This window comes from Ursus maritimus, unplaced genomic scaffold, assembly GCF_017311325.1.
Source record: "Ursus maritimus isolate PB19 unplaced genomic scaffold, ASM1731132v1 scaffold_19, whole genome shotgun sequence".
NCBI classification, from domain to species: domain Eukaryota; kingdom Metazoa; phylum Chordata; class Mammalia; order Carnivora; family Ursidae; genus Ursus; species Ursus maritimus.
Window position 1 is genome coordinate 44,810,531 of NW_024424341.1, and position 15,657 is coordinate 44,826,187.

At 49.2% G+C, this 15,657-nt stretch overlaps 1 protein-coding gene across 1 annotated transcript; it reads right to left on the bottom strand.

The window, feature by feature from the left end:
• Nucleotides 1–6,571: 6,571 nt before the first annotated feature.
• On the bottom strand, nucleotides 6,572–14,503 carry UPK1A (uroplakin 1A). Its single transcript, XM_008712115.2, has 7 exons — nucleotides 14,253–14,503; nucleotides 12,538–12,738; nucleotides 10,219–10,293; nucleotides 9,969–10,076; nucleotides 8,519–8,698; nucleotides 7,180–7,263; nucleotides 6,572–7,097 (listed from the first exon to the last, which is right to left on the bottom strand). Exons 1-7 carry the CDS (start codon nucleotides 14,493–14,495, stop codon nucleotides 7,053–7,055), a joined length of 936 nt encoding a protein of 311 aa, XP_008710337.2. The 5' UTR covers nucleotides 14,496–14,503; the 3' UTR covers nucleotides 6,572–7,052.
• Nucleotides 14,504–15,657: the final 1,154 nt, after the last annotated feature.

Sequence of the window (15,657 nt, forward strand, 5' to 3'; positions counted from 1 at the left end):
CCTGCTGGTTTTTAAATTTTATTTTCACATTTTATTTTTCTCCCTAGCACTTATTTCCTCCAACATGTATATTTCCCTCTTTGGTTTTCTTGATCTCCTCTTCCAAAAAGTAAGCTTTTATAAAGGGAGAGATTGAGGTCTGATTTGTTCCCTGCTGCGTGCCCAGATCTAGACCAGTGCCTGGTGCGTGCCCATGTTAGGCAAGCAATAAATATTTGAATGTTTGAGTCATTATGTTACTGGCAAGACATTCACAATTTTACCATCTAGGACAGGGGCAGATGCAACTTGTCTCATCAACATAGCTTCCTGGGCCCCTAGTCCCTGGGGCTTAAGGGATCAGTGACATTGTCTGCGTAAGGTTGGGTCTCACCAGAGTGGCTCAGTGGGTTAAGCGCCTACCTTCAGCTCAGGTTGTGATCCCATGGTCCTGAGATGGAGCCCCATGTTGGGCTCCCTGCTCAGTGGGGAGCCTGCTTCTCCATCTGCCCCTTCTCCCACTCGTGCTCTCCCTCTCTCTCTCAAATAAATAAAAATCTTAAAAGAAAAAAAAAGATTGGTTCTCGCTGGATCTGGAAAATTTGGTTCTTACAATTCTACAGCGTCTTGAATACTCAGGACATTACATCACCATTCTGGAAGAATTTACACAACAATGTAAGTTTTTCCATTTAAGAGCGATTAACCCACATTGGACTCTTGGCACTCACCCCTAACTCAGGATAAGCAAGGCCCAAACTGGGGAGCCAGCAACTTCAGTGGCCAGATTTTCCCGAAGACTGTTACTGCCTTCAGATCCCCGCCCTTCTGGGAAGCCTGTTTCCTGCTGTCTGCTCTGTCTCTGAGGCAGGACTCTGAGCTCAATTCTGAGGGGACGACAACTAAAAATTCATTTCTATACAATGAGTTAAACCATTTGGGCTAATACCAGTAAAAGATTTTTTGATAAATTCAGTGAGTTGGCCATTTGATAACATGAACATTTTGTGAGTTGGTTTCTAATGAGTTGCTCTGTGTCCTTATTTCACTCCAGTCCTCAGCCATGTGTAATTTCTTTCTACAATCCAAACTGAAGACATTTTGAAACTATGCCATCAGATAAAAAAATTCAAATAATGACATTGGCCAGGTAGGTACTCTGAAAAAATCATGATGTGAGTGTTAATATTTTTTAAATCTTTTAAAATATTCATCAGTTATCAAAGTGGATAAATCATTTCTGAATTAAGGAAAATCACTCCTTAATAATAAAAAATTTCAAATAATGACATTGGCCAGGTAGGTACTCTGAAAAAATCATGATGTGGGTGTGAATATTTTTAAACTATTTTTAAATATTCATCAGTTATCAAAGTGGATAAATCATTCCTGAATTAAGGAAAATCACTCCTAAATAAAGGACATTTCTCGTGCATACACAACCTTTTCTTTTTTTTCTCCTTTTTTGAGTTCTACAAATATAGAAACATACAGTTTTTTCATATAAACTTTCAAAAATTTTTTTTTATTTATTTGAGAGAGAGTGAGCATGAGGAGGGGAGGAGTAGGCTCCCCACTGAGCAGGGAACCCAATGTAGGGCTCGATTTCAGGACCCCAGGATCGTGACCGGAGCCAAAGACAGACACTTAACTGATTGCACCACCCAGGTGCCCCCAAACTTTTTATTTTGGAAGAATTTTAGATTTGCAGAAAACTTACAAAGACAGTACAGAGAATTCTTGAATACCCTTCACCCGGTTTCCCCCAATGTTAACCTATTACATAGCCTTGGTACAATAATCAAAACCAAGAAATTAGTGTCAGCACACAACCATTAACTAAACTCCAGACTTTATTTGGATCATGCTAGTTTTTCCACTAATATATTTTGTCTTCCAGGTTCCAATCTAGGATACCACGTTGCATTTAGCATACGTTCAATTTGAGCACGTTGCGTTTTTCTCAATGAACAATTTATCTTGGAGATGGTTTCATAACAGCAAATATAAACATGGCTTCCTTTAAACCCAGCTGCATGGTATTCCATGGTGTGCAAATGAATTATAGAACTCCTTCTCTTCTGACATGATTTAGGTTGTTTCCCAGGTATTGCTTTTTAGTTATTCTTGTACCTAGGTCTTTGTACACACTTGTGAGTGCATTTGCAGAATAGATTCCCAGAGGGAGAATCAGGTGGTCAAAGGGGTGAGAGTTTTACATTTTAGTGACTAAGCCAACCTGCCCTCATGTAAGGAGCGTAAACACCAGTGGATGTAGTCAGAGGTGTGCCTGCTTGATTGCCAGTACAGTTTATTCTTTCCATTCTATCATCTCAGATGGTGAAAGAGAGACTGCCCCTTGGGGCAGGAGAGGGAGATGAGCCTGGGCAGGTGGCAAGGAGACAGGCCATAAGGGCCCCTTGGTGCCAGGCAGAGGTGCTGGATGTTGTCCTGAGGGCACTGGAGAGCCATGGAGGGTTAGAGGCTGGATCAAGCCATGGACAGATGTGGTCATGTAGAGATGTGGTAGGAAGAGCCATCACATGGCTACCTCTCCCTTGGATGGTCCTGAGAGCCTCACCGGGCCCTCACCTCTCTGTTTCCCTCTCACCCACAGGAGCGGGCATCCAAGTGTAGGGGCTGGGGTAGACATACCTGTCCTGCTGGCTGAGGCTTGCCTTGGCCAGGCCACACTGCTGCCAGTCCGGCCGAGTGAGCCACATTCTGCAGGCATGCGACCAGGTGGAGCCAAGGAAAGCAGTGACAGATCTGGGACAGAGGTGGAAGCCTGCCTCCCTGCCTTCCCAGAGGCCAGCTCAACCCCCCAGTCCCCAGCATTTGGCAAGGCCTGACCTGTTTTAACGGCTCGAGTAAAATTTGAAAATGTTTAGCAGAATCATTCTTTCCTCAATGCACATCTCACATCCCACAGTGACATTTTGACTAACATTTATTTATTGGTTTTGGAGGACAGCAATAATCATCATAGAATATTTGGAAAATACCAAAATGCCCAAGGAATGAAATAAAAAAATCCCCTGCAAGTATATCCTCTTCCTTCATAACCAATGATAAACTTTGGGGGACTTTGTTTTACAATTTTAATGCTAACGTGCACATATTTATATTTTTTATCAGAAAAGCAATCATAGGGGCACCTGGGTAGCTCAGTTGGTTAAGCATCTGCTTTCGGCTTGGGTCATGATCCCAGGGTCCTGGGATCAAGTCCCACATCGGGCTCCCTTGCTCAGTGGGGAGCCTGCTTCTCCCTCTCCCTCTGCCCCTCCCCCTGCTTGTGCTCTCACTCTCTCTGTCAAATAAGTAAATCTAAAAAAAGAGAGAAAGCAAGCATACTTAGCATGCTCTTTTTGCGTTGAATAACTTCCCAAGTATTCTCCCATGACAAATATTCTTTTGCACTGTGATTTTTAAGGGAAAACCTAATTTTATGCATACCAATCTCCATTAATTCCACAAACACTCTTTAAAGACCCTCAGATATAAAGTACCATATTCACTCTAATGTACGCTGAGCCCTTGGGTTGAACATCCCTCAGCGAAAGCACGAAGCATTTTCAAGTGCGACTTTGCTGTTTAAAGTATGAGTATGGGAGTCACCCTGGTGAATCAGCCTCTGTACACTGGGCATGGTGGAGTCCGCACATTTGAAATCGGGACTCGCGCAGCCTCAGCGGATGGTGTATTTCTGCACTTGATTCTCATTACACAGGATTGAGAAAATTCCTGATTCACAATAAAAAGGTCTGTTAGTTCCTGAGCTTAGAATGACTGGAGCTCTCTGCCCCGAGGCCAGGACTGTTAGAACCCCCCTTTCACAGAGGGGCACACTAAGGCTCAGATCACGTAGTGAGGCTTGTGACAAGCTGTTGAGGCCGCTTTGCTTTCCTCAGAGAATCTGAGTCACAGACGAGGTCACTATGAACTTGCTCATGAGGACATGCCTGAATTTAAAAGCAGATGAGGCCGAATCCCCCCTTTCCTTGACACACGTTTACAGGGCAGTGAAATATGTGCACAGGATCAGGGAGATTTTCATTGCGGAGCCTGCAGGAAAGCCAGTTAGGCCAGTTAACCCGGAGCAGCTCTTGTGTGTTGAAGTATGGTGTGTAGGGGCGCCCGGCTGGCGCGGTCGGTCAAGAGTCTGACGCTTGATTTCGGCTCAAGTCATGATCTCAGGGTGGTGGGATCAAGCCCTGTGTCGGGCTCCTCCCTTACTCCCCACAAAGTGTGCTTGTCCCTCTCCCTCTGCTCCTCCCCTGCTCACTTGTGCTCTCTCTCTCAAATAAACAAATAAAACCGTTTAAAAAATAAAAATAAATAGATAAAAATGCTGTGTATCACATCTACATGGTGTTTTAAAATTCTGGCTTGCAAATAACGCTATACGTTGTTCAGTATCTTAGAAACCACTTTCCTTGGTTTTGAAAAATGATAATCTTTACACAAAGATTTTCAACATTATAAAGATATGCATGGAGTCCTTCGTGGGGAATATATATATATATATATATAATTTTTATAAAAATGGGGGCCTGGGTGGGGGGGCGCCTGGGTGGCTCAGTCGTTAAGCGTCTGCCTTCGGCTCAGGGCGTGATCCCGGCGTTATGGGATCAAGCCCCACATCAGGCTCCTCCGCTGGGAGCCTGCTTCTTCCTCCCCCACTCCCCCTGCTTGTGCTCCTTCTCTCGCTGGCTGTCTCTCTCTCTGTCAAATAAATAAATAAAATCTTTAAACAAAAATGAGATCAGTTATGTATCCTGTTCTGCTCCTTGCCTTGTTTACTTAACAACAGATCAAGATGATCTCTGACGCATCTATACCCTGGAATGCATTGCAACAGTTAAAAAAAAAAAAAAGAGGTGAATTCATAAACACTGACATGGAAAGTGACCATAACATATAGTTAAGTGAAGAAAGCAAGTTACAAAGCAATATTTTAAAGCATGATTCTATTAAGCACGTGTGCGTGCTAACGTAAATATCTATAGATGTGTCAGTATAAACTTCTGAAAAGCCGAAAAGGACTTTCATCATGTGTTAATAGCAATTATCTAGGGGGGTTGAACCAGATTTGGGGAGGGGTGGTGATTTACTGGGGGTGAAATATGGGACGCTTCCCTTTCTAAATTTTTATAATCTTTAAGCAGAAGGGTTACAAATGATCTTGGGGTTTTTTAAAAAAGTATTTTTTCCATTCTTTTAAACATTATTCTAAAAATATTGACCCATTTCTTTAAAAAGAAAAGACCAGCCCTGAAAATATATCTATGGGAATAAAAGTACTGTACGTGGTTTGCAAATTTTTCTACTCTGCATTTCTTGGAGATTTCTCCATTAAAACATTATTTTTTACTACGGTGTGGTGTTCTAGACTACAGACATGGCATGGTTAACTTAACCAGTTCCCTACAGAGGCCCATTTAGGTCACTGCAATGAACATCCTTATACATACTTTCCAATTATTCATGCCATTATGACATCTTTTTGTATTGGCTCACATAGCTCGATCTTCTTAAACAGCCCCAGGGAATCCAGTCCAAGGATAGAATATGAGTCGTACAACCCACTCCCTGCTGAGGGATGTTTCCAGTTCTTCACCCTAACAAAAAACCTCTTTGACCATTACAGATTTTGAAAAGCATATTTTAGGGGGCCCCTGGGTGGCTCGGTTGACTAATCATCTGCTTTCAGCTCAGGTCGTGATCCCAGGGTCCTGGGATCAAGCCCCGTGTCAGACTCCCTGCTCAGCGAGGAGCCTGCTTCTCCTTCTCCCAACTCGTGCTCTCTCTCGCTATCTCTGTCGTTATCTCTGTATCTCTCTCTCAAATAAATAAATAAATAAAGTCTTAAAAAAATAAAAGCTGATATCTGAATTCATCTGCAGACCAGTGGAGTAAATGAGGACCCTGGGAAATGTCATTTGGTGGGGAAGGAAGCCAGGCCCTCTTAGCAGGGCCGAATTACTATAAAATGAACAGAGTTTGGCTTGCTTGAGAGAGGACAACAGTGAGGATGAGATTCCTAGAGTGTTTGCTGTCATGCATCCATTAGAGAACTTGCTGGAAGCTACAGCCCCTAGGAGGAGGCTGTCTGCCACCTGTACCAGCACAACAGCCCTGCACTCTAATTTTCCCATGATAAATCCCCCCACTTCCCAACACCATCCTTAGCAGCAGTATTAATTTATGTACCCTCCCTTCCCCAACCAAAGGATGGGTCTAGACTCTAAACTAAGACGGTAAGACTGAATCCCCAACCTTGGCTCAAGCTGTTGGGAGAGAGGCCTCGCTTGCTGCTGCGTGGCTTGGCTATAAAGATGTAAGTCTGGTGTGGCCAGAGAAATCCTGCGTGAGAATGAAGCAGGTTTCCTGGAAACTTAGATTGAACTCCTGGATCTAGACATGTCTGAAGCCAGCAATGCTGATTCAGTAACATGAGCCAAGAAATTCCATATTATGCTTCAGTCAGTGCTGGTTGGGTTTCTGCCACTTCCATTGGAAGAGCTCTTGTTCATTTGTCTTTGCCCCAGAAGGAAACAAATTAATTCATTCAACCAGTATTTATTGGATATTGATGCTCCTCTCTCTGCTGGGGGATGCTGGGGACAATCAAGTGACCATGACAGAGCTTGTCCCTCCCCTCATGGCAATCCCTGTCTACCAGAGAATAAACAATCACAAACTATTTAGCAGAAACGGCAACACTTGCCATGAAGCCTCGAGGAGCTCAGGGAGCTACAGCAGAGGCTTTGGTGATAGGGGTGGTGGGATCCGGGAAGGGTCGATGCTGAAAGACGGGCCAGAAATCAGCGGAGTGAAATGAGCTCAAGGGCTAAGGGTCCCTGTACACATGTCTGAGGGTTTCAGGGCACCACCCAGGTCCCAGCAGGACTCAGGAAGGTGATAAAATGTCTTTGGAAGAGAGGAAGGAGGGAAGGTTGAGGGAGGTGGGAAGGGGAGAGGTGAGGCAGCCATCCAGCCCTCAGCCGGAGGAAACAGGAACAGGAGGGGGAGGAGGCCGAGGCGTGCACGTGGCCTTCCCTTCTTGCTCCTCACAACGTGGTGTAGAAATACATGGCTGTCAGCATCACAGGGAGCTGGATGAGGAGGTGGTCAGGTGAGGGGCGCTCCAGCCCCACACCCACATCCCCCCTCGCCCATAGGCTCCCCGCCTCTCACCGTCCACATCAAGATGGCAAACCCAAACCACGAGATACCCCATGTGTAGCTGTCGATGGCATGGCCGATGTGCTCGAAGCAGCCCTGGGCAGGAGGGAAAACATGGGGTTTGTCACTGCGTGGCCTTCGGAAGTTCCCTTCCTTCCTCAAGCCTTGGTTTTCTCAGCCGTGCAATGGGGATCGTGGCAGTGTCTACCTCCCAGAATGGTTTTGGAGAGCCAGGGGTGTGATGTCGAACCCAGGCCCCAGACAAGTAGGTACTACTCTGGCGGTGGCTGAGCAGTCTGAGGGCAATTTTGTGCAGAGCTGCTTTCCATGCTGCCCACAAGTTCCAAGCGTTTGAAATCTGCCTTTAGGATCAGTGCAGTTTTGATACGTCCCCATTTAGGAAGGAGGCCAGTGGGTCCTGCGCCTCACAACAGAGTCACCTTCAGGTAGACCCCTGCCTCGACTTGGAAGCAGCCAAGAACAAAGGTTCAGGGTGTACATCCTGGAGTCAGGCAGGACTGAGTTGGAGGCCAGCTCTGCCATTTGTTAGCTGTCTGAGCCTCGGTTTGCCCAACTGTGAAGTGACAATCTTGACAGCAGGGGCCTCTGAAAGTAGTCGTGGGGAGTCCATGAAATGACGCATGTGCGCGCTCTGCGCAGAGTGGGCCTTCAGAAACGGCTGTCTGGCTCTGAGAGCGAGGTGGCTGGCGCAGGCTCCCCTCTCCGTGACACCTGATCTGAGATGTGTAACTGAAGGGCCCCAGGCAGCCGAAAGCAGCCAGAGGGACCGTTGGAACTGGTTCCTCTCCTAGTCTAGCCTCTGGTTTCTCTCTCTGCCTCTGCACTCACCTTGCTCTGGGTTAAAGCAGCTGGTTGGGGCCTGACTGCCTGAAACCCCGTCCCAGCTCCATCCCTCACTAGCTAATGAACTCAGTTTCATCATCCTTAAAATGGGATCATTATAGTCTTGTGCCTCACGGGCTGTGGTGGGAATTCAATAAGATAAAGACTTAAAGCACTTAGAAGAATGCCGGGTACAACGTAAAGGCTCAGCGGACGTCGTTACTATGGCTCCTGTGTTATTGATATGATTCCTGTTGCTCTTACTCCCAGACAACCTGAGAAAAGTGGCAGGTGCCAGCTCAAGACCAGACAGACCCCGTGCCTCCCACTGACTTGCAGAGGGAGGAGGGACACATGGGGAGAGAGGTGAGAGAGCCAGAGAGAAGGAAGAGAAAGAAAGAAGCCAGAGAGGGGAGGAGGAGAAGAAAGTGGGAGGGAGGAAGAGATAGAAGGACCAGAGGGGGTCAGACAGACGCACAAACAGGGGAGCGGCAGGACAGGGACACACCTTGGTGAACAGGTAGTCCGTGTGGCCCAGGCGGCAGCCTTCCTCATGGAGGGGGATAAAGTTGCCAGTCCGCCGACAGCACAGCGGGGGCCAGGGGAACACCACCTCCGGGGTGGCTGCCCGGAAGGCTGAGGTGAAGTTCACCCAATCCATGGGACCGGATGTGCCACAGCACTCTTGCTGGAGGGAAAGGCAAGAGTCAGACGGGCCCTGGCTCCGAGAGGACAACCACTCGCCTGAGGTCACAGAGTGAGGAAGGGCAAGGTTGGTTGCAGCCAGTCCGACTTCCCCATGTCCCAGGCCTCGAAGTGGCGGGGGAGGGAGGGGGGCAGGCAGTGTGTGCGTGTGAACAAAGAGCAGAAGATATTTGTCCCTGCACCAAGAGGCTGATGGGGGGTTTGAGTCAAACCCACACTTGTGACTCATTTTAAAATTCTTTTGAATTAGCTGGCAACAAAATCTGAGGTAAATGACACCAAAAAAAAAGGATTTCTGGCTTCTTCTGGCCCCTGTGGGTGTTTAATTAGTGACCCTGAATGACGAAAACATAGGCTCTTTACATCTGAGTTCCAGTCTTGGCTAGCAGTATGACCTGAACCAAATTGGGACTTCACTTTCCCTTGGGTCCTCAATATTCTTCTCTTGTGCCATATCATGTTGGCTTTAATTAAGAATATGGCTTCTGGGGCTCCTGGGTGGTGCAGTCAGTTGGGTGTCTGACTCCTGGTTTTGGCTCGGGGCGTGACGGGTCATGATCGCAGGGTCATGGGATTGGGCCCCGCGTTGGGCTCTGCACTTGGCACGGAGTCTGCTTGAGACTCTCTCTTCCTCCCCCTCTGCCCTTCCCCACCCCCACACAGGTGCATGTTCTCTCTCTCTCACTCAAATAAATAAGTGAATCTTAAAAAAAAAAAAAAGAATGTGGCTTCTTCTAGAAGCTGGTGGCTTGGGTTTGAATCCTTCTGATTCTGTGACCTATCAGCTGTGTGACCTTGTGTAAGCCACTCAACCTCTTACCTTGGTTTCTTCATGGCTAAAAAGCTGATCTCCCTTATGGGGTGGTTGTGAGAATTAAATCAGCTTTAAAAGTGCTTTGAACAGTACTAAACAAAAGTTAGTGCTCATTAAATGTTCGTTATTCTGATTATCCTCATTATTAAGAAGGTATCTGTAATGGTCAAGATCACGGGCTCAGGATCCAAGCTATCAGATTTTGATCCCAGCTTACCAACCATGTGACACTGGGCAAGTGACGTTTCCTTTTCTGGGCCTGTCTACTCATCTGGAAAGTGGCCACGACCAGCCCCGCCCCCCAGAAGAACCACCGGAGTGGGTATCATCTACCAGTGGGCATAATGGGAGGCACCATCCACCTCTGTAGTCAGAGCCCCAGGTCCTCCAGCCCTCCCTACCCCCGCATGCCCTCACCCCGCCTCCCCGCCTTGTCTACCTCGATCATGACGCGGTCCCAGAGGCGAGTCAGTTCCCGGCCCTGGTCCGTGTCTGCGCCGTAGAAGGTCAGCATCTGCTTGGTAATCAGGGAGGGGTGGGACACCATCTGCGGAGGGCCAGGAAGGACAGGGTCCAGTGGGGCTAGGCGGGGAGGGAGGTCAGCCTCCACTCCACCCCCAGACCCAGGCCCAGACCCTCGCCACTCTTGCCTCAAGTCATGCCCCTCCCCTGGCCTCTGCCCAGCTCACATAGTCACGGTGAGTGTAGGACGTGATGCAGGAGGCGCACTCAAAGACGTAGACGATGAGCATAAGCACCAGGTACTGCGGAGAGATGGAGGGAGAGACAGAGGGACCACCCGTTTGGGCAAAGCCTGCGAAGCCACACCCCCTCGAGGGATTTTAAAAGGATGCGTAGGACAATGTGAATGGTAGCATCTATGTGGCGGCCGTACAGGTGTTCCCTATTCAAGTCTTTCATCTTTTCTGTATGTTTGAAAATTTTTTATAATAAAGTGTTAGGAAAAAAATGAAATAAACAAAAATATGTAAAGTATCTCCTGAAATTAACTATTGGTCTGGACACAGTAAAATAAATGTCTACTATAGGGAAAAAATAAAGACATTCTTCAGACAACCAGAGACATTTGAACACAGACTAGGTATCGCAAGATGGACATGAAGGAACTTGGGTGAATTTTGTAGGGCATACAGGTGGCACGGTTGTTGTGCATAAAAAGAAAAAAAGCTCTTTCCTCACCCCTCACCCTCTCCCTTAAAGCAACAGGGGGTGGAATGTGGATATGCCAACACTTGTGCCAAGAGATGATGCTGCATAACGCGCCCGACTGCTCTCAACAACGTCCTTATCACTCAGAGAAATGTGCACTCAAGTATTTACAGGTAAATGACTTGGTGTCTGGAATGCACTTCAAAATGCCCCAGAAAGAAGCATGTGGGCAGGCAGAGGGTGGAGCCGAGGGGACCAAGTGGTCCAGGCTGTGGTCGATATTGCTGAAACCAGGTGAGGGGTATGCAGGGTTCATGCCATGCACTCCACTCTATGTTTGAAATTTCCCATAATAATTTTTAAAAATTCCGTATCTTAGTTAATGACAAACTAATAGGGGAGGCAAACACAAACTTTTTTTTTTTAAACTAGTTGGCTGAGTTTTAGGGTTTTGGTTAAATTGTTAATGTCAGAGAATTACATGCAGAAAAGAAAGAAGAAGAGAGGGAAAAGAGCCTTTCTAAGGCTCCATCTTACAATAAAGCCAAAGTCCTTACCAAGACTGGCAAGACTCACCTGATGGGCCCACTTTCCCTTTCTCGCCCTCATTCTCCATGCCCACTGCCCATGGTACCGCCTTCCCTGCGCCCTCATTGCCTCTCCCTCACCCCCACCCCCTCTTGGCTCTGGCTGCACTGGACTCCTGGCCCCCTCTTGCTGTTCCCTACCCCGGGAACACTCTTCCTGCAGACACAGGACTCACTCCCTCACCTCCCCAGGCCTTCCGTTTCTCTGGCTGCAGGCCTCCCCTCCCCCTTCCCCAGCTCCAGATTTCCCTTCCCTCCTCACTGTCCACTGTCGCTCCCATTGGGACATCCTCCCCCAAGGGCAAGGGCTTTTCTGTTTTCTCTCTAGATAGCCCCAGTGCCTAGGGCAGGACTTGGCCCACGGTTCTTCCTCCGTCAACATCTGTTGATTTAATAAGCAGCTGCTCCTGGGAATCTAAGAGGCCCTCAACCGTAGAGGAAGCACAATGTTGGCTCTGTGTTGGGGGGGCAGAATTAGAATGCCTGCCTTCCCTATCACCTGGGCTGTTGGCCTCTTTGAGCCCCAGTTTTCCTGTCTGGTAAATGGGTAGAGAAGCACTAACTCCTGAGAGCTGCTGGGTGTTGACACTGAGAGAGCTCATTTTCTAAACTGTTTAGCCTTGTGCCAGGCACACGAGAGGTCCTTGGGAAGTGTGGGTTCTTGTGGTGGTGGCTATTACTGGCAGAAATGAAGAGCAAGGCTCAAGCTGAGCTGCTCATGTTTAAATCCTGGCTCTGTCACCCACTTGCTGTGCAACCTCAGATAAGTGTCTTCACTTCTCTGAGCCTCAGTTTGAACTCTGTCAAATGGACTCACCATGATGACCGTATCTCCTGGTGGGTTGTGAGGAGTAAATGCACCAATCTATGGAAAGCATTTAGAATGTAACGAGCACTCCTGAAATGGCAGCTGTGCTATTATTACTGTTGTTGTTTTGACAGAGCTCATGTGCACAGAACTCGGGGGACCAACTAGCTGAGCTTCGCATCTCAGTCCTGCTACTCAAGAGCTGTCCTCCTGGGCAGAGCTCCCTTCCCTTCCTCTCTGTGCCCCAGTTTTCTCTGTAGATTGAGGGTAACAGCTGAGCCCACGTTAGTGGGTTATGGGAAGATTAAATCAAATGATTGCCACGAGGCCCGAGCGTGGCACATGCTGGACACACCTCGCGGCTACGGTGGCGGTGGTTACGTGACTCTGTGGTGACGATCTCCATGCCCGCACGGCCCCATGCCCTCCCCATGGGGCCTCACCGTGAGGATCATGGACCGGTGGCGGCAGAGCGCTGCGCCCACCCCAAAGCTGGCCACCACGAAGAAGGAGAAGCCGCAGAAGATGGCGATCCAGGCGCCAGCGAAGACGTCGTCCTTGCCCGAGACGCCCATCAGTGGGTACACGCGGTACTGGTCGGCTGTCACCCACACCGTCTCAGCAAACAGGGCCAGGCCTGACAGCTGGACAGGGCAGCCGGTTAGACAGGGAACGACAGCCGGGGCCGCGGGACTGTCCCTGAACAAGTTCCCCTTCTGAGCCTCCACCACCCTCGGTAAGGGGGGCACATAAGTCTGGCCAGGACATAGCCTTCCATGAGCGGGGGTGGGGCTGGGCAGAGGGTGGGGCTGCCCGGCTAGATCCCTGGCCCCCACCCTCACCCCAGCTGCCCGTTGCTTCAAGGACACAAGGAGATGCCACATGCGAAGCCCAGAGTGCATGACTGCAACAGAGGCGAGACTCGGTCACCCCGGCCTCCCTCCAACAGTGTTGGTATTCCTGAGCGGGGTTATCTGGCCAGGCCAGAGCAACTACAAATGCATCAATCCTTTGATCCAGCGATTCTGCTTGCAGAAGTCAATCCTGCCCGTGCGGGAAAATCGTAAGCCCACAAGGTTATTCCCTGCACCTCCGTGTCAAAGGCACCAGCATGCCACGCGAGGCCGTGCTCCACGGTGGTGGGAAGGGCTGGGGGAGGGGGCTTGCTGCGGACTCCCGTGGAGTGGCTTACAGGCTATGTGAGCAGGAGAAACGGGGAAGCACCGAACAGGATGTGGAATGAGCTAGATTTTGGACAGAAAGGGAAGAAAATAGGTATATACGTTCCTCTTTGTATGTGCTTAAAGAAATGTTGGAGAAACTAAAAATCTAGGTACCTATAGGGATGAGAGATGGGGCGCGAGGAGAGGGGAAGGCTTCTCAGTGGATACCTTTGACCCCAGTCAAGCTAACACTCAGCGAGCACGTAGTGTGTGCGCGCCCCGCGTTAGTTCTAGTAACAGCTTTGTGTGTGATGATCCTTGTTAGCGGCTGCCGGGCTCTGTTGTTGCCTTGGCCGATCCAGACAGTAACCACACGGCCAGACTCTGGGCACAAGAATCCAAACCTCATCCTCTGGGCATTCCTATTTTCTCTCCAGCTACAGATGAAGAAACTAAGGCCCAGAGAGTTTCCGTTGCTGGCCCCAGGTCCCACAGTAGAGAGAGGCAGCAGTGGGGTTTGAACCCAGGCTGTCTGGCTCCAGAGCCATGTACAGGTATCACATTTTTGAAAATTAACTACTAAATGAAAAGGCATCGCTATGGTTAGTGCTCATCACTATGGGCCTCCTGGGCCCCAAGCTGGCACTTTATGTCTATAATCACGTTAAGGAGGATAGCATTTGTCAAGCACTTTTTCTGAGCTGAGGGCCACACGTGGATTAAGCCACACAACAACCCTCACTAGAGGACATAATCTGTATAGACGGGGAAGGAGCGCAGAGTAGAGTGGCTGGCTCACGCATACAAAGCTGGGAAGCAGCGGAGCTGGGATAGGAATCCAGGCTGCTCTGATTCGACAGCCTGCAGCATTGGCCGTGTAGGCGGGGGTTGGGGAGTGGAGGGGGGTCCTGGGCCCTCAGTACCCCCCCCCAGGCCTGGGCTGTCCCCTCCTCCCCACCCACCCACTGGGCTCCCAGCACTGGGGGAGGTCTCACCAGAATAATGAAGTTGCCCACCACCAGCAGGCCCACCACAACCGGAGACCCCTTCTCCGCCTCTGTTGCTGCGGAAGCCATAGTCCTGTCTGGCACACATGAGCCCAAATGAGGTGAGATAGGGGCCGGGAAGGGGGGGCAGCCCCAGCCGGACCCACCACCCTCCCTCCACACCCCAGCCACTAGGGGATGCTCCTGGCTCTCTGCTGAGCCCAGATTGGTCCTGAATGAATCCTCCCACATCCCTGATGGTGGGCCATCTTAAAGAAGAGGGGACCAAGGCTCAGACAGGGCAGTCCCTGGCCAGAGCTCAATGCTGGCCTCCCTGCACCTCAGAGCTTCCCAGTTTCCCCTGCTCATCCAGACCCCAGAGCCCCCTCCTCACCTTCTCTCTCCGAAGCCTCTGTGGCCAGCTCCTCCCACAGTGGCTCCCTATATATGCCCAGGCCTCTCACTGGGCCAGTCTCCAGGAAGGGGGAAGGGTGTCTGGAGGAGGGGACAGAGGTCAGCAGGCCAACCAGCATGGAAGAACAGTTTTATGAGCACCTCCCCCCACCCCAAGTGATTTATAGACCTGAAATTCAAGACTGTGCTCATGTCGGGCTGCATGAGCAGGGTGACGTGCCCAAGGCCTCTGGCCCCCAGGTTGCTGTGGTGGTGGAGGGGCTGGGGTTGGGAGGGTGAATCCACCACTTGATGTCTCTCCTTAGCACATGGGCCTTCCTGGGAGCAGGGCAGAGATCCAAGTCGGATCCACATGTGAATCCTGAATCCCAGAACTGCCTCCTGTTCTGGTGCTCCACCTCTCTGAGGCTGGGAGGGCAGGGGAGGCCCAGACAGGGACCCCAGCAGGCTAGGACAGAGCTGGACCAAGACAAGGAGGTGGGGAGGAGATGAAGGGGCAGGAGGGAGGGCAGCTCAGAAGGCTGATTATATGGGCCGCTTTTCTTCCGATGGTGCCCCCTAGTGTCACAAGGCTGATTCCTCAGGTGAAAATGGCCTGGGGCACCAAGTCCTCCCCCAGAACTTCTCAAGAACCAAGGCACTGACTGTGTTTTCTCTCTGAACTGTAGCTCCCTCAGTGTGTGTGATATGGGCAAACAAATGGAACTTAAAATTTCAGTGTTAAGACACTAGCTTGGTAATAAAACACGTGAGATGTGTTCTCATTAAAATTAAAATGAGTACTTTGGTTTTTAGTCAATTCACTTTACATTTAAAATAGTTTTTCTCTGTTGATTTACATTTATATTAAGGATTAATAAGAAAATTTAAATAATAATGTGCATGATCTGTCAAGTACATTTTATGAGCTTTAGCTAAAATAACTTGGTAATAATAGGGCCATGCTGACAATATGAAATATTTTTATTCTCAAATAGTTGTAACTGTTAGTAGTTGGAAC